The sequence below is a fragment of the Trichosurus vulpecula genome, chromosome 3 (genome assembly GCF_011100635.1).
Source record: "Trichosurus vulpecula isolate mTriVul1 chromosome 3, mTriVul1.pri, whole genome shotgun sequence".
NCBI lineage: Eukaryota > Metazoa > Chordata > Mammalia > Diprotodontia > Phalangeridae > Trichosurus > Trichosurus vulpecula.
The window spans coordinates 194564592-194586551 of NC_050575.1; the positions used below are offsets into that span (position 1 = coordinate 194564592).

A 21960-nucleotide genomic window follows, 5' to 3' on the forward strand; every position below is an offset into this window, starting at 1 on the left:
TTGTCAGGAAGTAATGTAGCTCTAAAGAAATGTTTTGAAAAACGCAAAATTCAATCATATAAATGAGAGATTTCACTGTCATTCGCAACCATCTAACAGTAAGATGGCCAGTTATTTGTCTCCATTAAAGCTCCAAGAGAAAAGGAAAAAAAAGGCAGACTGCAGAGGAATTAGACAGCAGTAAGAGGAAAGGAATCAGAGGCATCTAGCAGAGATATCTTTCTCAAGGAGTTTAGCTAAGAAGGGGATAAAAGACATAAACTGATAGCTACCAGGAAGATATTGTTGGCTTTTTTTTTCTCTCCAATGGGTGAGACATGGGTGTGTTTGCATTCCAACATGAGGAACAACTTATGCAAAGGCATGGAGACATAGAATGGAATTTTGAGTTCCAGGAATAGCCAGTCAACTAGTTTGGGGACAAGAGGGAGTATAAAAAGGAATAATGTGAACTAAGTCAGGAAAAGTTGGTTGGAGCCAGATTGCAGAGGATTTTAACTGTCCCACTAAGGAATATGCACATTCTCTCGGAGGCAAGTCTTGGACTTTATGATTCACTCACAGAGTAGACAATATAGTCTAGTTACCACTTGAGGGGTCTAAATGGTCAGTTGATTCCATGATGGTTTCATGTCTTTAACTGAACATTATGATTGCATAGTGAAAGAAAATAAAACAATCTTATGCATATAAACCTATGGACAATTGTTATTCGTATTCGTAGGAAGACTCGAGCTCCATTTTTGAATCAGAAAACCAGCTTCCACTTAGACTACAGCTGTGAGTTATGGACTAAAGACTCTCCTGATTCCTTCCTCCCCCTTCTCCTTTCCAAGTAATCTATTTAACATTGAAGTAAGACATGGGGAAGAGCTGATCTGGGAGTTACTTCAAACATGGTCCAAGATTGAAGATTCATCTGCCTTGCTGCTAAATGTATCTTCGCTTTAGCTCTCCTCCCTCCAGCTCCCCACCAACAAACAGGCCTCTTACAAATCATTATTACTATGGCTACTTCCCTATGGCTCCACTCAGAAGTCCTGTGATTCTGAACTATTGATTCCCTTTCTTGTCCAGCTCTCCTCCATTCATGTTATCCTCATCCTCCTTGTATCCTGATCTCTCTACCCTACCCTTCTACTATGCCTCTCTGAATAGAATGGGTTTCTATTGCTAGCAAACTGACCTTTACGTAATGATAATAATATTGATTATGATGGTGATGATCATACCAGTATAACACTTTAAGATTTGCAACAAAATTTACAAATATTGCCTTATTTGATCCTTATAGAAATGCTGGGAGGTAGGTACTATTATTATCCCCATTTTACAGATAGAGGTGAAGTTAGCTGTGCAGGGTCACACAGTTAGTAAGTATCTGAGGTTAGATTCTCACTCAGATCTTTCTCACTCTAGGCCCAGTGCTCTGCCACTAGCTGCCTCTACAAAACAGTTCCCAGGAATTCCTAGGAATTAATTTGTGTATCTTATATTTAATTTTCTACATATATGTTGCTTCCCTTCAAACAAATGCAAGCTCACTGAGGGCACAGAAAACTTTATGTTTGCTTGTGTATCCTCAGAAGCATGCACAGTACCTAGAACACGATGAGCACTCAATACACACTCATTGTTTTGTTGTCTTCAGCCTGATTGACACAAACTTCTACTGAAGTCACATCCTCTATTTTTTGACATTAGTCAGGAGGTTAGTTTGTTGTTCCCAACTCTAAGTTTATCGAAGCAAATCAAACTTTACCTTGTGGTAACACCTGAAATATGCTGCCCGCTCATCTGAGAACTTTTCCAATCTCTTTGGACCTTTGCTTGAAGCTTTCTTGAACACTAGCCAGCATCTTTGATAAATCTGGAAAGAAAGACAAGAGTGAATTTGACATCTCTACCGACACCATTACTGGCATTTGAATTTAATTGTTTTCTGTGTCAAGTTTTTATCTTTAATTATTCACATAGACATGAATGGAATGCAATAGATCACACGTTAAAAAAAAATTAAGGGAGTTTTGAAGGCAGAATTCTCCAATTTCTTCATGTTTTGATAAGAAAACCATTGGCCTAATTCTTAAAAGTAAGCTTCAGGGAAAACAGAAGAAAGGAAATTATTAGAAATAATCTAGGATGAGTCATAAATCCTTCTATTATAAGCAATTTAATTTAATGTCACAAATGAAAGATTACTAATTAAATAATTTTATATTCTAAAAGATTGATAGTATCAATGTATGTGTGTGCAAACTCACATGCACATACACACATACACACACAAGGGGGAGGGGGGACTACTTTGGTACAGAAACTTCTTATACTGTTACATTAACAACTCATCTGCAATTTATGTTCCTAGAAAATTGCTTGGAATGCTGAAAGATGAGATGACTTGCCCATGATCACACTGCTAGTATGTGTCAGAAGTAGGATTTGAATGTAATTCTTCTTGACTCCAAAGCACAAGGATTTTCAAATAAATAATAATAATATTCTATAAAAGTTTATAATTGCTAATATACTTTCCTTACAACAACTCCAGTGGAAGAATCATGAGTCCTATTTTACATGTGATGAATAATTATTTCATCTATTTAAAGTACACAGAAATTTAGATTCAGTTTAATTGGATTCTGTCTTGATAAAGTATAATACCTCACAGAGTTATTTGAGAAATGTGTTTCCGGACCTTAAAGGCATGGGTAGATTGAGATCTTCTTTCTTGGAGGCAATATCCACCCACTTTAAGGCACAGAAGTACTGGAATACACAGGGACAGCCAGGTGGCAAAATGGATGGAATATTGGTATTGGAATCAGGAGGACCCAAGTTCAAATCTGGCCTCAGATATTTATTGACTGTGTGACCCTGAGCATGTCACTAAAACCTACTTATCTCTGTTTCCTCATCTATAAAATGAGCTGGAAAAGGATATAGCAAACCATTCCAGTATTTGGCCAAGAAAATCCCAAATGTCAACTGAAACAACTGAACAACAATACCACCACTGGAATATGGATATATGTGAATATCAGTTAATGTTGTTATTATGTGAATGCATGAAAGGTCTATGATTTTTTAACATAGGAAACAAGTGTGAGATAACCTTTACCAATAGATATCATAGAGTAAACTCTCTACAACTTAGCAGACAAGTCCCGGGGAGTTGCATGAGACATGAGAAGTTAATTGACTTGCCCAGGGACACAAAGCTAATAAATTTCATAGAGAGGACTTGAACCCAGATTTCCCTGATTCAAAGTCTATCCCACTATCCATGAGACATGCTTCACTGATGATGGCAGTGGGGGTGATGATAATGATGATAAAGATGATAATGATCTGCACTTCATGTTATAATGGGAATGGAAGTGAAACAAAAGGAAAAAAATACATATGGAGTTTTGCTCAATGATAATGTCATGCTTATTCCCTAATAGACACATGGCATAGAGGAAGAAGTATTTGAAGTCAGAGGAAATGAGTTTGAATATTGATTCTGACTTACTAGCTATGAGATCTTGGGTGAGTACTTTCCCCTCTTTGGGCTTGAGTTTCATCATGTGTAAAATGAACCAGTAGGACTAGAACTAAGGTCCCTTCTAGAAGTAAATCCTTTTGTCCTGTGATCTCATATTTACTGTATGATAAACATTGACTTCCATAGTCCTAGAATAGTTCTGGTGCAGGAGAGGGCATAAACCAAAAGGAACCAGTGAAGTAGAGTTCAAATCCTTTTCAAAGTCAGAGGCTAAGTATGTACATTACTACCAGTGCTAGCATCTTCAAAAAAAATCACCTTTAGATGAAGAGATAATGGTTTGTTTTAAAATAAAAACTAAAACCCGAATCTCTATCTTTGAGCTGTGCTATTCATAATTAATAGGAGGGTGTGGTAGAATCATCTCTATCCTGTATGTCTCCAACTAATAAAAGCTTCCCCTTAAATCTCTTTCACATTCAAGAGAAGCACAGACTAATGCTGTGATCGTGACATACTGTCCAGCTGGGAATGCTTACAGCGGTCTGCCCATCAAGCAACACCAGACGGCTCAGAGATCATTTTAGAATGGTATTGTGTGAAATACTATTCTGAGAATTTGCCAGCACATACTAAGCCAGGATTTTAATTCTAGCTGCTTACTTAGGGTAACCTTTCCAATGTCATGTGCTAACAAATCATTTTTTTTTCATCACAAGAAAACTGGAAGAAAAATAAGTCATGAGGAGATTGATGAATTATCAACAGTTTCTAAGTTTCATCTTAAGGAATCAACCCAACATGTTCCAAAGATGGAAATAAGACAATTCTTTGAATTTAGAGCTGAAAGAGTCCTCAGGGATTATCTACTTCCAACCTTTTTAAAGAGAATGAATACTGAGACTCAGAAAAGGGAAAATGACTTGACCAAAGTCATGGAGGGAATAAATAATGGAACGGAGATTCTAACAAAGGTCTTTTGGATTCAAATTGAGTGCTCTCTCCATTACACTATGGTGCCTGCTCAGGGAAGAACACTTCTGGAATGAATGGTGCCTGATATCTTTTATCATGGATAATAAATTTAAGTACCAATAACACTGTATTAGTTTTGATAGATAAAGCGACTCAAAACTGGGTTATACTCCAACACTGATGAAGCTAGGCAACTGTAGCACAAGTACTTCAAAAAAGGAGCAAGCAAAAAAGAAAATAAATGTTACACAAGATTTTATTTTTTAAAATCATTGAAGAAAACCTTAAAGATCATAAGATTTAGAATTAGACAAAATATTACAAATAATTTGTTCCACCTACCTCCTTTTACAAATTTTTGAATGAGGCCCATAGAGCCAGAGATTTGCCTGAGAAAACGTAATTAGTAAATATCAGACCTGAGACTAGAATCTAGGTCTACTCAAAAAGTAATTTCAAACAAAAATTCTCTGGTAAACTTCTACTTATTAAGAAGGACTTTAATCTCCTCAGGAGAATACATTAGCATTTTCCTTATATTCAAACCAATGATAAGGTGAAGGTAACAGGAGACATACCCAACAAGTGACAGTGCGGTACACGCAAGCGTTCAGCCTATACAATGAGAGTTTTAGAGTAAGTGAAGGTAGCACAGAGCAGTATACAGCACACTGGATATGAACAAACATGATTCTGTCAAAAACAAACAACTACTAGATTTGAAGTTAATAGAAAGATCCCTGTATTTGGAGTCCATCAAAGGACACTTTAGCATCAATGGACCTGGGTTTGAATCCAAGCTCTCCCACTTACTATATGACTTTAGGCAACTCATTTATATTTTCATGTCTTGTTTTTTTTTCCTAATTGATAAAATAATGGGGTTAGCCTCTTAAGATCTTTAAAATCTTTTGCAATCCTAAATCTATCATCCTGTGAAGACAAAACACATGGAACTGAAGCTAGGTTCCATGAGAGCCACCTTGGGCAAATCTCTTCCCTTCTCTGAGATTGTTTCCTTATCTGTAAAATGGAAGGGAGGAGGAGACCAAACAATCTCTGAATTTCCTATTAGCTCTAAATTCAATGATCTCTGAGGTTCTAAATTACCAGTTTATGAGATCCTGAGTTGGCTTTCTTGTCATTTATTCTAGTGTAAGAAAACTGACTTGAGACTGAGCATTTAAAATGTCTGGAATCCTGAGACTTAATGAATATTTTCAAAGACTTGTTAGAGGACTAGATGAAAGAAGTAACCAACCCTCAATGACCAAATTCAGTACTGCCAACTCTATGCAGTAACATGAAAAGAAAAAGAGAAAAAAATCCAGTTGAAATACCAACTTATTCATCTATAAACCTTAGATTGATCAATCAACAAAAGTAGCTTTCATATTCCAACATAGAGAAGAAAAACAAATATACGTTTGACATCACATGAGTTTTCTACCATCTGCCCTCCCTTAGTTTTAACAAGGCATAGAGAAAAACAATACTCAAGTATGGAATTTTTGATGGCTTTACACCAAGTTATGAATGATTTTAAGGGATACTTCATTTTTGATTTCTGGGTATGCTACATTCTCTGCTCTAGTTCATCAACCTACCAAATATCATCATATTCTCCATTACAAATATATTTTATACCCCTTAAGAACTACTTTGCTTGGGGCAGCTAGGTGGCGCAGTGAGTAGAGCACTGACCCTGGAGTCAGGAGTACCTAAGTTCAAATCTGGCCTCAGACATTTGACTTACTAGCTGTGTGACCTTGGGCAAGTCAGTTAACCCAAATTGCCCTGCCTTCTGCCCTGCAAAAACAAAAACAAACAAAAAAAAGAACTACTTTGCTTGACATCAAAATCTTGCCTTTTTTGGCTCCTTTTCTTGAAAAAGAATGGTCTGGAAGGCTTACAAGTTTTTCTAGTGCCAAGTAGCAGCTGAACCTATCAAGAATTTATGTACTTGGACTTTTCTCACTTTAGCAGCAAGTCAACAAATGTTTTCTACAACAGAATTAGAAATTATACTTTGGGAGGTATAGTAAAGAACTACAAAGATTTTAGAAAACAACAACAGGTCTTTGGCAAAGAAAAAAAAGGAAGGTAAAGGAAAGGGAGGAAGGGAGAGGAAAAAAGAAGAAAGAAAGAAAGAAAGTGGGAAGAGAGGGAAGAAATGCCCTTGTTGTGACTGCAACTCAGAAGAAATATGATCTCTAGGAAACATATGACAAATTAATTTCACTGAGAAACAAATGACAAGATTTAATGTGCTTTTTTTAGCAGGGTAATCGGTATTCTATTGAAGAGATGTCGGGGAGGGAGTAGGGAGGGAGAATAGGAAACAAAGTGGTAACTCTCTAATTGTGAAAAGTTAGCAACTAATGAGCAGGTAGGAAAAAAAAAATTAGTTACCAAGAGCCTTCTTATGAATCTAGAAATCACACTATATAGTTATCTATTCCACCTCTCCAAAACCCACTTTCCTCCCAAAGATAAAATCTTTTGCTGAAGAAAAAAAAAACACATTTCTCAGATTCACCGTGTATTCAGTGACTAGCCATATTTTAATCAGGTTTTTAACAGGGAAAAAAAAGGCTATTTCATGATTCATTATGGAAAGATTACACAGTGGGTGGGGAAATACTTTCTCCATTCATAGCAATAAGAAAACAACACAGTAGAAATAAAACTTTGTAATTAATCATAAAGTTAAATATATAAAAAGTGGTTTAAAAATACTTTATAAATACCCAGAGGAAGTTTATTACTACTATATAAAGAATTATCTTCTGCTATTTATTTTTTAATTTGCTATATTCCATACCCAAGAGAAAGTAATCTTGAAAGATAATTGGTGGTCAGTACGTGTACTGTGTTTCCAGAAACATTAATTTCTTAAGCCATGCAATACTCTCTAGACTGGTAATTAGGTCCTACTATCTATATTATAAAATTATTATATATATATATTATATATATATATATATATATATATATAATTATAAAAGTCGATTTTAACTAAAACAAGGATCATTTCCTCTATCCCATAGTCAATACCCTGTTTCTGATGCTATATAAATTGTGAGGACTCGGAGGGTAACTTCAAGCAGTAGAGGCTTATTGCTACAATGCATTCATTTATCCAGTCACCCTAGTTCAGTTACTCAGAGGCATCTTTAACTCTTCCCTCTTCCTTACAACCCAAATCCACTCAGTTTCCAGGTGTGGTCATTTCAGTCTCTACAACATCTTTTAGAACAACGCCTTTCTCTTCCTTCATAGTAAACGAAGTTTGAATCCCTCCTTACCTCTCACACTGACTACTGCAAAATCCTCTTAAAGGGAACCCCTACTCCAAGTCTCCCCCTTCCAAGCTATTGTCCACAGAGCTAACAAACTGATATTTCTAAAATTCAGCTTTAACTCTGTATAAAGCAGTTTAAAAATTTTCAATGGTTTTCTTTTCATCTCTGGCAAAAATACGAAGGCCTGAGCTTGACCCAAAAATCTTCCACAAACAAGCTCCAACCTACTTCTCCTATTAGTATGTCATATAACTTCCTTCACATATGCATACTAGCTAGTTGTTCTCTGAACTCCAATATTCCATCTCACATTTCTATGCATTTGCATAGACATCAGTGAAATATATCCAGTAGAGTATGTTAGTGAAAGTAAATGTCTATATATGCATATAAGTATGTATATATGTATTATGTGTATATATAAGTATATGTTTACCTATATATCTATATCTACATATAAACATATCTGCACTTATTTGTAGCTGGGGGTGCTGGGGGCGGGGGGGAGCGTGAGGAAGGAAGGGAAAAAGAACAAAGGAAAAAGTACACAGCAAAGAACAAAAGAAAAATAACAAGAAAGCAAAGATGGACAGCTCTCACACAACATATAGCACTTATTATATAGGCTTTCTTGAAATGAAAATTTATTGTTATATGTTTTGAATCCTCTTACTTTCTGCTGACATGCTTTTTAAAATTTTCGTATTATGATTTAAGTTTCAACAGTTAAGTTTATAATACATTTCTTTTTCTTTTCTTATTGTATGTTTAAGTTTCAGTAAGAAAAAAAAAGAAAAAAGAAAGAAATATATCCCCATTCACCTCCATCTCTTTAAATCCCTAATTTCCTTCAAAGCTTTTCTCAGGCACCACCTCCTATAGAATCCATGCAGATATCTCCAGTTGTTGTTACTCTAAGAAAGGACAGATAGACTGAAACAAAAAAAAAATCTATAAAAAGTGTGCTATGGAAAAAAAGTATTTTTTAAATTAAAAATTATTATAAAAGAAATACACTTTGCAGAAAGCAGTAGGAAAACAAAAAGCAATATAGTTGGTCCATCTCTAAGATACTAGGAGATAAGGTCTATATCTTTGATTGACCCTACAGCATTGGCATAGGGAACTCCTGGATGAGGAAATTCTCACCATTAATGCAGGTTGACAACTTCTCTGAAACTTATAGTTTCAGAGACTTACCTTCAGCACAGAAAAAGTTAACTGATTTGCTCAGGATCATACAGACTCAAGTGTCTCCTAACTCTAATCCATCTTTCTCTCAGCCGCCTGGTGATTTTTCTAAGCATAGGTGTGATGATGTCACTCCTCACCCACACTCAAAGAGATCTAGTGACTCCTTGTTACTTCTAACATTAAATGTAAATTCTTCTTTTTGTCTTTTAAAGCTCTTCATAAACCAAATATTTCCATTTTTGTATGCTCTATTCTGCTCCCTATGCTGTATGATCTAGCTACATTGACCTCTTTGTTGTTCCTAATACATGCCACTCCATTGTCTGTCTCTATACCTTTGTACTGGCTATGCCCGCTCTAGAGTGATGGTGCTCGAGTAGTAGGAAAAGGGGACAAAGGGTGATAAAAACACAACTTTTAGACCATCGAGTAACTTTTGACTATTGATATTTTAAATGTGAGGTCTGTGTCTAATGACCAATGAGTGGACATATTGATGAAGGACTCTTATCAATTTTGCAATTTGGGTTATAAGTATAACCAAAACTAAGAAAGAAGTTGCAGCTAAATTGAAGAATGCCTCCTAGGTACTCCTCTGAGAGGCAGAAAAAAAAGTTGATAGAGTAGGTTTTATCATACAAACAAAATCTACAAGAAATATTATTTGATAGGATATGTGGTCATCACACATTGTAATACTAAGTATTTGTAAAAAAAAATCATGAAAATAATTTCAGCTTATGCACCAAGAAATGAGATTGGCAAAAAAAATGTAGATTATACAGAAGCCTCTTGCATCTATATCATAAACATTCATTAAAAAATAAAGGTAGGCTCTGTAAATGGTGAGTGACAAACAACAAAACAATAAAATTAACTATATTTTGACAAGAAAATGCTTTTTGTGGACAAGGGATTCATCCCTGAGTCAGCTGTCAGATTACTGCCTCATAAGCCATAAAATTAATATTTTTGATCAATAAGAAGAAAGACTAATAAGAAGAAAATGGACCTATCATATAATTAGGAAGATTTAGCCCTTAACTATTTAAACAAGCTATTGAATTTTTTTAAATGGGAAACGGATAACAGAAATACACTGACACTAATTAAAATAATATCATCCAGGAGCTATTTAATTAATTGCTTCAATAAGTAAATCAAGACAGCCCAGGAAAAAAAGATAAAAGAGTAATCATTTGACTTACTGGTCAAATAGCCAGAAGTGGCTGCCACAGCTAAAACTAGGTTAGATATACTCTCATCTGTAAAATCCTATGAAGGACAATTATAAGCAATATTATCTCATAAAGCAGAGAAAAGCAACTGAGGATAAAATCAATCTAAAGAAACTTTGGAAAAATATAGGAAACAGAAGGAAAGTAGAAAAAAATGTTTGCAAAAAATATTACAATTAATTTTTTCTATCAAGGATAGTGAAGCCATCACAAGTGGACCCAATGCCATAGCTTTTGAGGTTTTTACAGAAGAAATAGAAATGGCATTGAAAAGAAAAAGAGAAGCCAGATAGGATCACATAGAGAGAAGAAATTTGTGCTAGACATGATACAGTTGTGAGGACACTGAAGGATCAATTAAAAAAAAAACTAAAGAAACTGTTTTTATGAGTTGTTTTAACTCATTTTTTAAATATCACCTAAACTTCACTAAAAATTACATGTTTCAAAGGGCTCCTTTTAAATCAAAACACTTTTTCTTACCATGAAAAGACAGTACCTGTTGGCTGAAAGACATGTTGGCTGAAAAATTATCTATCTTTCCAACTTAACTCTGCTCTGCTCATTCCACAAATTTCCATGAAGGGTCAGTGGTGGAATTTGAGGGCTGGTGGCCAGATATGCAATTGTTTAAAATTTTAAAATCTTAACTTTCTTGTTTTCCTTGCCCATGGCAGAGTCTCCAGACCACCTACTCAGGACTGAACTGTGGAAAGCAAAGCAGCCAGAGAAATTGAAGGAAAAAAAATGTCTAATTGATTTTTCCCTGATCCCCCAGCCAACTATATAGTCAGTCTCCCAGCAGATGCTGAGACTCCTGAGGGTGGAAGGAGAACAGACAGTCTACGTGATCCCATCAGGAACCAGGTTTCTGTGAGCTGAAGCCCCATCACAGCAAGCAAGGAAGCAACAGAATGAAGTCTGGGAGAAGGCTATTGAGGGCCCTTGGATTGTAACGTGACTCAATTACTAAATACCCCTATTTCTTTCCCCCAGAAGTAGCAGAAAACAAGCAAGTGGGGCAGCAAAGGAAGGAAGATAGGTAGCAACAGAGGACACCTAGAAACTGGAAAGCCACCCTTATTCCCTGTAGTCTATGGATGCCAGGCAGCTATGCCAAAGGAAAAGTGTTGCTGATACATTAGAGGATGACTGGGCACACCTGGTACACTTCATATGCATAACTATGAGGAAACTCGTAACTGTACCAGAAATGTGAGGTCATATGAGGTACAGGAAATTTCTCTAGATTTGGAGTCAGAGTACTCCAGTCCAAATACCAGCTCTACTACTTACCACGTGTCACCTTGAACAAATCATTTGCCCACTGTGAGCCTATTTCCTTATCTATGAAATATATGAGTTGGACTAATGATCCTTAAGGTATTTTCTAGACTTAATTCCACATCTAGATCATATGTGGATTTTTGTAGAAAATATTAAAGAAAATAAAAACATCCTTAGAAATGGCCCAAATAATTTCAGCTGCCATTTATACCAAAAGGAAATATCATAGATTAAAATATCACCTTGTTATTTAGTCAATTTCAATTTTCCCAGACTTTAAATAGGTATTTAATGATGCAAAATAAAAATTCAGAAATATTTATTTAAATATGATATTTGTAAATATCATATTTATATATGATATTAAATATCATATATAAATATGATAGTTGTAGAATTATAAATCATAGAATTAGAGCCCCAAGGAACATTAGAGGTCTTCTAGCCAATTCCCTTATATTCAAGATGGGGAAACTGAAACTCAGAGAGATGATTTGTACAACATCATGAAGCTCACAAGTGATAAAGCTGGAGTTTAAACTCAGGTCCTCTGATCGCAAATCCAGACTTCTTTAACATACAGTAGCATAGGACATTAGTGAGAATTTTTCTAATCCCATATGGTAGAAAGAACATTATATAGAAAATAAGAAGACCTATGTTTGAGTTTCTCTCCTTCCATTTTGTAGCAGTATGTCTTTTATAAAATAATTTCCCATCTGTATCTGTTTCTTCATCTGTAATATGGATGCCCTTCCTTAACCCAAAGGGCTGATGAGAGGATCAAATGACAAAACAGATGTAAAAATGCTGTGTAAATATTTGTGTGGGAAAATAGAGGGATATGATAAGGATGATACTGACACTTTTGAATAAAATGACAAGATATTTTGATGTCCTTAGACACAAATAATGCCTAGTTTACCAAACACAAATATGGATGTTGAGCAAGGACAATATTTTCAACGCAACGAAAAATTATTGAAGTCAGGTGGCAGTGATAGATTACAGGAAGGTGTACACTAAGGAACCAGTGTAGTGGCTTGGGCAAAGTGTAAAAATTGTGTCCTATAAATGTTACTGTCCACTGGAGGCACTGAACCATCACTGTATCACAATCAACTTAATATCATACTGATGTTCCATGGATAGTGGGATTACCAAGCATTAGAAGCTTATAACATTATATTAAAACACGATTAATGGAGCTCTACCTCAATCCAAAATTTCTGGAAAACAATGTGGAACTTTGTGATAAAAGTCATTAAATTATCCATATCCTCTATCCACCAATGATACTACTGGACATATATTGCAAGGAGGCCAAAGACAGAAAGGTCTTTTGTGTACCACTCAAAACTTTTTTGTGGTAGTAAAGAAATGGAAAAAAGCAGGTGTCCATTGGTTGGGGAAAAGCTAAACAAACTGTGGAATGGGAATGGAATGAAATATTATTTTAAAAAATGAATATGAGGAATTATAAGGAACAGAGGAAAATCTGTATGAATCAATGTAAAGTAAGCAGCACCAGGAAAACAATATATACAATGACTAAAATGGTATAAATGAAAAGTACAATAAAAGAAAAACACTGGGTAATTATGATGAACAATGTTGGCTCCAGATAATAGATGAGGAAATGTGCCATCTTTGTTGGAGAAGTGAGAAACTATGTATGTGTAATATGTTTGCTGTGTCAGTTGGCTTTATATAGCATTCTCTTTGATATAAGAGAAGGCTAATTGTTGGAGTGCTGGTTGGGGGAGGGGGTCAGAGAATCCCTTCCTAGTCTGGCTGTGGGAGTGAAGAGGGAAAGACCTGAGGGACTCATACACATGTAGCCCAGAAAACAACCCTCTAGCTATCTCTACCATTCTCATCTACCTCATGCTTGCCAGATATCCTTTCCCTTCTTTCTCTCTAGTACTCATTTTTGCCAGCTTTTCATATGTACATTTGCAACAATCTTGATTGATCATATCACAGACGCAAGACATACTAAATTTCACCAATATTAACATATGAGGAAGGAGAAAGGAGCAAGAAGAGACAGGTGATTTGCCTCAATCCCCTGCACTAAGCATAGTACCTGGCATATAGGTGCTTAATAAATGTTTACTGAATGAATGAATTAATGAATCCCCAGAACCTGTACTTAGCTAGAGATGACCCTGCCCAGTAACAACAGTTTGCATCAGTGTATAGCTTTCCTTAAAAGGAAGTTGTGACATTAATAATGCAAACACATTTATCTCCATTTTCTGTGCAAGAAAGCAGAGATTTGATGCCCCTACAACAGTTGCAGAATATATATAAAGCAGAACAGATAAGAGAACTAATGAGATGTCAATGTCTTAACAAGGTGTTTTTACTTGATGATTCCTTTACTAAGCGTGAATGCCTTTCTCTGAATAAGTCAGAATGGGCAATATATTGGCTTGATTGAAAATGGGTCATGCCCCTAGGGATTTAAAATAGCTAAGTGTGGAGAAAACTGGAGAATTTGGGGGAGTATATATGTGGAGGAGACCCACTGGGTAAAGGAAAGGATTACTCTCTTCTCTCCTTGTAACAACAATGTCACTTGCAGCTACTGTGGCTGTGTAAGGCCAATAACACCAGCACAGAGGAGGGCTACTAGCACAGGTTATTTGATCTGCTTTTCTAAGGAAAGCAACTTGAAGGGGTTTACAATCTCACTTTAATTAAACATACGTATATCATTCACTTAGTTCAGGGGAAAAAGTCAGCACCCTGAACTTCAGAGCAAATACAAATAGAAATTACAAACAGAAAAAATATAACCAGAGCAAATAACACAAATCAACAGACAGGCTCCTAGATGTCTGACCAAAGCTATACATACATAGTTACCAGAGAGAAAGGCACCAACATTTGGGTTTTCAAAGCCGGGGGACTCCTTGATGGCTACCCAGAGTCTCCACACCAACACTCTTCCAATGAGTGAGCCCCAAGCAAAATGCTAACCTCAGAGTATATATACCTTTTTTCAGGATCTGAGGGCTTCACACCTCTCAAGAGCTTCAGACCTCTAGTGACCTAATTAGCAAACGGGTGTGGGCCTTCCTACAAACAAAGGCAAGACTCAATCAAAGGCACTTGATTGCCTTATTGCTGAGAAGTACTTCAAAAAAAAAAACAGTAAAAAGTCCCCCTTTGCTTGCCCTTACACTCCTCCACCAATCTCCCATGGCATCTAGCCTAGCAGTAGATCTATTTCACTCTGAAAGACTCCCTCCATTAAGAAGCAGAAGTCAGAGGGAGAGTTGAAATTAAGGGAGCTAGAGTCTCACACACTCCAAACACACAGGGATACAAAGAGACAGCCTGAAACATTCACTTGAGCTTTAAAGAAGATTCCAACAGCAGAGAAGAAAGCCAATTGTTATCTCAAAAAAGAAGCTAGCCCTGACCATCAAGAGTTGAGTTGCAGAGAACCTTTCAAGAAAGAAAGTACTTCCTGCCAGGTTCTGCAGGACCAGATTTGTCACATTTGTAACCTTGACACATCAGTTTTCGTTCACCTGTGCTTCAGTTCCATTTTGCTTTACTTCTTCCCACAAACCCTGTGTGTATTTGTGGTAGATTACACCCCAAGTTGGGGGAGAGGGTGAGAGGAGAGAAGCATTTTCTAGCTACTATTGTTACTGTGCCACCTTAGTCAATAATTTTGGCAAGAAGTAATTGTGTCTATCGACTATTAATGGAAGCACACCACTGAGGTCTCATGAGGTATAGTGTCAGACTTTGAGGTAGCAGCTGTCCTTTGGGAGACTCCATCCCCATATCCCACCAAGTTTAAGTTCAAGTCCAGTGATTTTGCTCCATACAGATAAGGAAATTAAGAGTCAATAGCAGAGACAAAACTTGAATTCAGGCTTTCTGACTCTAATTCCAGAATGCTTTTCATTATTCCATTCAGACAATATTCTCATCAATTTCTCCTAATGAATCTCAAGTACTATATATTAGCTATCTGTCCATACGGATATAACAATAAAATATGAGGTATATATTACTTATGTATACACATAGTATATGCATATTATATATGCATGGGTACTATATTATTCTCTCTTATGAAAGATGATTATTTAAAGCAGAATTGTCAAACATACAGCCAGTGGGCCACAGGTGCAACCAGAACCAGATTAAAATGTTATTTGGAAAATATTTAACAAAGAAAGAATGCAAAGAATACAGACAATGTTAATATATGGCTTTCTAAGTCAATACGTGGCCTCAGTGATCCTTAACTACCATTGCCTGACCCTTTTTCTATTTAATTTTGATACCACTGACCTAGAGTATTCTTAGTACCATTTACTTTACTTCAGTTAACAAAGACCTTTTGCTGTTGTCAAAAAGCCATGAAACCCTCTATAAAACATTTTTAATTTTCTCCTGTATATATAGCTGGGGAAACATATATAAAGGAATCATTCAAAAGCTATGGGGGGGGGGGGGAGGGGCGGAGCCAAGATGGCCGCATGAAGGCAGCGTCTTACCGGAGCTCTCTCACAAGGTCTGTCAGATTCCTATAAAAAAGTGAATTTGAGCAGATTTGAGAGAGTCAGAAACCGCGAGCAGTCTGCGTGGGGCAAATTTCCGAGCCGGGAGAGTCTGAAAGGCCGGAGGAACGAACCTGCAGGCTCGGAGAGTGCTCGGTGTGGAGCTGCTCCAGGCCAAGGCAGAAGCGGCTGGCCAGGAAGTCCACGTGGGAGACGGGCTGGGAGAGAGCTGGGCGCCCGAAACCGGCGGAGATCCCCAGGACTCCCAACACAGGACGGCAGTCTGTGGGAGCCACAAGAGGCAGCGCAACGCCACCGGCCGTGAAAACACCCACTCCTGACGCTTGCAAACCCAGGAACTCGGCTTCTTGAACTTCCGCAAGACTCAATGGCCAGGTAAAAGGCTCTAATCCCTCCCACCCTCACCCAGAGAATTCCTGGGGGAAAAAAAAAAGAGAACTGAAACAGAGGAGAAAGTGGTGGTGCATCACAGGACAAATACTAGAAGCTCATTAGTCCCAGAGGGGCAGAGTCGGCAGGGGTCAACGCCAGGAGCCCAGACATAACCTTGCTCCCCCAGGGGAAGTGCCAGACATCAGCTCAAACAACAAGCAGCTGAGACCATTGCTGAAAAGCAAGTGCTGGAGAGCACACACAGGGAGTGAGACTCCAGGGAGCCAGACCCCTCCCCCACGCCTCAGGAAACTGAAGGTTATAATTCTAGACTCACAACCCCCAGAATAAGAAAGCTGGGACAGAAAGCCCTGAGATCCACAGATAGAAATTCGTTGTAAAGCCAGCAAAAGGCAAACCAACATGAAGAAGAACACAAAAAAACCGAGGACAATAGATTCTTTTTATGGAGACAGGCAGGATCAAAATATCAACATAGAAGAGGATAGCAATGACACGGTAGATACATCAGATACCTCAAAAGCTAATATGAACTGGTCTCCAGCCCAAAAAGCACTGCTGAAAGAGCTAAAAGAGGATTTTAAAAACCAAATTAGGGAGCTAAAAGAAAATATGGAAAAAATGGAAAAAAAATTCACTGATGAAATCAAGTCCCTAAAGAATAAGATTGGCGAAAAGGATATGAAGATTGAGAATCTAGAGAGAGAAAAGGACACCCTGAGAGGCAAAATCAACCAATTGGAAATGGAGACTCAAAAGCAAAATGTAAACACTAACTAATTCAAAATTAGACTTGAGCAAGTTGAAGCTAATGAATCTATGAGGCATCAAGAAGTAATAAAACAAAACATAAAGAATGAAAAAATAGAAAAAAATGTGAAATATCTGATTGGCAAAACAACTGACCTGGAAAATAGATCCAGGAGAGACAATTTGAGAGTTATTGGTCTACCGGAAATCCACGATGAAAAAAAGAGCCTTGACAGTATCTTCGAAGAAATTATCAAAGACAACTGCCCAGAGGTCCTAGAACCAGAGGGCAAAATAGTCATTGAAAGAATTCACCGATCACCCCCTGAAAGAGATCCCAAACTGAAAACACCAAGAAATATTATAGCCAAATTTCAGAGCTATAAACTCAAGGAGAAAATACTGCAAGCAGCCAAAAGGAAGCAATTCAAATATCGTGGAACTACAATAAGGATCAAGCAGGATCTCACAGCTTCCACATTAAAAGACAGAAGAAATTGGAATATGATATTCCAAAGGGCAAAGGAGCTGGGACTACAACCAAGGATCAACTACCCAGCAAAACTAAGCATAATTTTCCAGGCAAGGCGATGGACATTCAATGAAATAAGGGAATTCCGAACCTTCCTGATGAAAAGGCCAGAACTCAATGGAAAATTTGATCTCCAAATACAAAACTCAAGAGAGACATAAAAAGGTAACCAGGGGGAAAAACCCCACAAACCTTATTAACCAATAAGGGCAGGTTGTTTACATCGTTATGTGGGATTATATCATCTTGTGTATGTTTTTTATGTGTATATATATACATATACAAGTCATTCTTGTGAATGATACAACCATTATGACAAATGAAAGGGATATACATAGGTTGTGAATGCCTGTATAAATTAACTGATGTAAAGATATAAAATATAAATTAGAGATATAAAGGGAGGGATATGAGGGAAGTGGTAAGGAGGTAGTAGAAAAGGGTAAATTACACCAAAGGAAGTGGCATAAAAACATATTATAGTAGAGGGAAAGAAGGGAGGGAGAAGAGCAGTATTTGAGCTTTACTGTCATCTGATCTAGCTCAAGAAGGGAATAATATATTCTGATAAGTTTAGAAATCTAACTTGTCCTACGGGAAGTGGGAGGATAAGGGGGGAAAAAGGGAGGGGAGTGGGCAGAAGGGAGAGGAGAAGTAGCAAGTGGGTAACGGTAAGATAAGGGAGGAGAATAAAGAGGGAGGGTTAACTGAGGAAAGCGGCGGTCAAAAGCAAGACTTTGTTGAGAGGAGAAGGGGAAAGGGAGAAATAAAAGCATAAATAGGGGGAATTAGGATGGAGAAAAAGACACAGATAGAAATCATAACCCTGAACGTGCAGGGGATGAACATTCTCACAAAACAGAAGCAGATAGCAGAATGGATTAAAACCATAATCCTACAATATGCTGTTTACAAGAAATGCATCTGAAACAGGGGGATACACATAGGGTTAAGGTAAAAGGCTGGAGTAAAATATATTGTGCCTCAGCTAAAGTAAAAAAGCAGGTGTAGCAATCCTAATCTCAGACAAAGCAAAAGTAAAGATAGATCTAATTAAAAGAGATAAGGAAGGACATTATATCCTGCTAAAAGGCACCATAAACAATGAAGCAATATCATTGCTTAACATATATGCACCAAGTGGTAAGGCATACAGATTCTTAGAGGAGAGGTTAAGGGAGTTACAGGAAGAAATAGACAGCAAAACCGTAATATTGGGAGACCTCAACCTCCCCCTTTCTGAATTTGATAAATCTAACCTCAAAATAAATAAGAAAAAAGTTAAGGAGGTAAACAGAATTTTAGAAAAGGCACATATGATAGACCTCTGGAGAAAACTGAATGGGGATAAGAGGGAATATACTTTCTTCTCAAAAGTACATGGCACATACTCAAAAACTGACCATGTACTAGGGCATAAAAACCTCACAATCCAGTGCAGAAACGCAGAAGTAGTCAATGCATCCTTTTCAGATCATGATGCAATAAGAATCATTTTTAATAAAGTACCATGGAAAAATAAGCTAAAAACTAATTGGAAACTAAATAATTTAATTCTAAAGAATGAGTGGGCAAAAGAACAAATCAGAGAAACAATTAATAACTTCATTCAAGAGAATGACAATAATGAAACAACATACCAAAACTTATGGGATGCAGCAAAAGCAGTTCTTAGGGGAAGTTTTATATCTCTAAATGCCTACATGAATAAAATAGGGAAAGAGGAGATCAATGATCTGGGCATACAGCTGAAAAAGCTAGAAAAAGAGCAAATTGAAAACCCCCAATTAAATACCAAATTAGAAATAATGAAAATCAAAGGAGAGATTAATAAAATTGAAACCCAGAAAACTATTGAATTAATAAATAAAACAAAGAGCTGGTTTTATGAAAAAACCAATAAAAATGATAATCCTTTGGCCAATTTAATTAAAAAAAAGACAAAAGAAAATCAAATTACCAGTATCAAAAATGAAAAGGGTGAGGTCACCTCTAATGAAGAGGAAATCAAAACAATAATTAGGAATTATTTTGCCCAACTGTATGCCCATAAATTTCACAACCTTAGAGATATGGATGAATATCTACAAAAACATAAACTGCCCAGGCTAACAGAGAAGGAAGTGAAATTTCTTAATGACCCCATATCAGAAAAAGAAATTGAGCATGCCATCAACGAACTCCCTAGGAAAAAATCTCCAGGGCCAGATGGTTTTACATGTGAATTCTATCAAACATTCAAAGAACAACTAATTCCAATACTTTGTAGACTATTTGAGAAAATAGGTGAAGAAGGAGTCCTACCAAATTCTTTTTATGACACAAATATGGTACTAATACCCAAACCAGGTAGAGTTAAAACAGAGAAAGAAAATTATAGACCAATTTCTCTAATGAATATTGATGCAAAAATTTTAAATAAAATATTAGCAAAAAGATTGCAGCAACTCATTACTAGAATAATACACTATGACCAGGTAGGATTTATTCCAGGAATGCGAGGCTGGTTCAATATTAGGAAAACTATTAGCATAATTGACCATATCAACAACAAAACTAGCAGAAACCATATGATCATCTCAATAGACGCAGAAAAAGCCTTTGACAAAGTACAACACCCATTCCTATTAAAAACACTAGAAAGCATAGGAATAAGTGGAACCTTCCTCAAAATTATAAATAGCATCTACCTAAAACCATTGACAAGCATTATTTGTAATGGGGATAAACTAGATGCATTCCCAATAAGATCAGGGGTGAAACAAGGATGTCCATTATCACCCCTATTATTCAATTTGGTACTAGAAACATTAGCTGTAGCAATAAGAGAAGAAAAAGAAATTGAAGGAATTAGAATAGGAAAAGAAGAAACTAAATTATCACTTTTTGCAGATGATATGATGATTTATCTAGAGAACCCTAGAAAATCAAGTAAAAAACTACTTGAAATAATAAACAACTTTAGCAAAGTTGCAGGATATAAAATAAACCCACATAAATCCTCAGCATTCCTATACATTCCTGACAAAGCCCAACAGCAAGAGATAGAAAGAGTAATTCCATTCAAAGTTACTGAAGGCACTATAAAATATTTGGGAGTCTATTTGCCAAGACAAACCCAGGGCTTATATGAACATAACTATGAAACACTTTTCACGCGAATACAATCAGATCTAAATAAATGGAGAAATATCAGTTGCTCATGGTTAGGCCGAGCTAATATAATAAAAATGACAATTTTACCTAAATTAATCTATCTATTCAGTGCTATACCAATCGAACTACCAAAAATTTTTTTACTGAGCTGGACAAAATAATAACAAAATTCATTTGGAAAAACAAGAGGTCTAGAGTATCTAGGATATTAATGAAAAGACATGCTAGAGATGGTGGCTTAGCCACACCAGATATTAAACTGTACTACACAGCAGCAGTCATCAAAACTGCCTGGTACTGGTTAAGAAACAGGGGTGTGGATCAGTGGAATAGGATAGGTACACAAGTAGGTGAAATCAACAAGTTTAGCAATCTACTCTTTGATAAACCCAAAGAGGCCAGTTTCTGGGCTAATAACTCACTATTTCACAAAAACTGTTGGGAAAATTGGAAAATGGTAGGGCAAAAACTGGGCATAGACCAATATCTTACACCATATACCAAAATAAAGTCAAAATGGGTTCATGATTTAGGAGTAAAAGCTGATACTCTAAGTAATTTGGGAAAGCAAGGAATAGTTTACTTATCAGATTTGTGGAAAAGTAAACAATTCATGACCCAAAAAGAGATAGAGAGCATTACAAAATGCAAAATGGATAATTTTGATTATGTCAAATTGAAATGTTTTTGTACAAAAAAAGCCAATGCAACAAGAATTAGGAGGGAAGCAGAAAATTGGGAGAAAATCTTTGCAACTAGTATCTCTGATAAAGGCCTCATTTCTAAAATATAAAGGGAGCTGAGCCAAATATATAGGAATACAAGCCATTCCCCAATTGAGAAATGGTCAAAGGTTATGAACAGGCAGTTTTCAGAGGAAGAAATTAAAGCTATCTACAGGCATATGAAAAAATGCTCTGGATCACTACTGATTAGAGAAATGCAAATCAAAACAACTCTTAGATACCACATCTCTCCTGTCAGATTGGCTAAAATAACAAAACAGGAAAATGATAAATGCTGGAAAGGATGTGGGGAAATTGGAACATTGTTGCATTCTTGGTGGAGTTGTGAGCTGATCCAGCCA

At 36.6% G+C, this 21960-nt stretch overlaps 1 protein-coding gene across 1 annotated transcript in view; it reads right to left on the reverse strand.

Annotated features, from left to right (window-relative positions):
- DOK5 (docking protein 5) overlaps positions 1–21960 on the reverse strand; it is a 156886-nt gene that overhangs the window by 89235 nt on the left and 45691 nt on the right. Inside the window, exon 2 of the mRNA XM_036751079.1 lies at positions 1763–1870. Within this exon, the coding sequence (XP_036606974.1) occupies positions 1763–1870 (108 nt within the window). The remainder of the gene's footprint in view (positions 1–1762; positions 1871–21960) is intronic.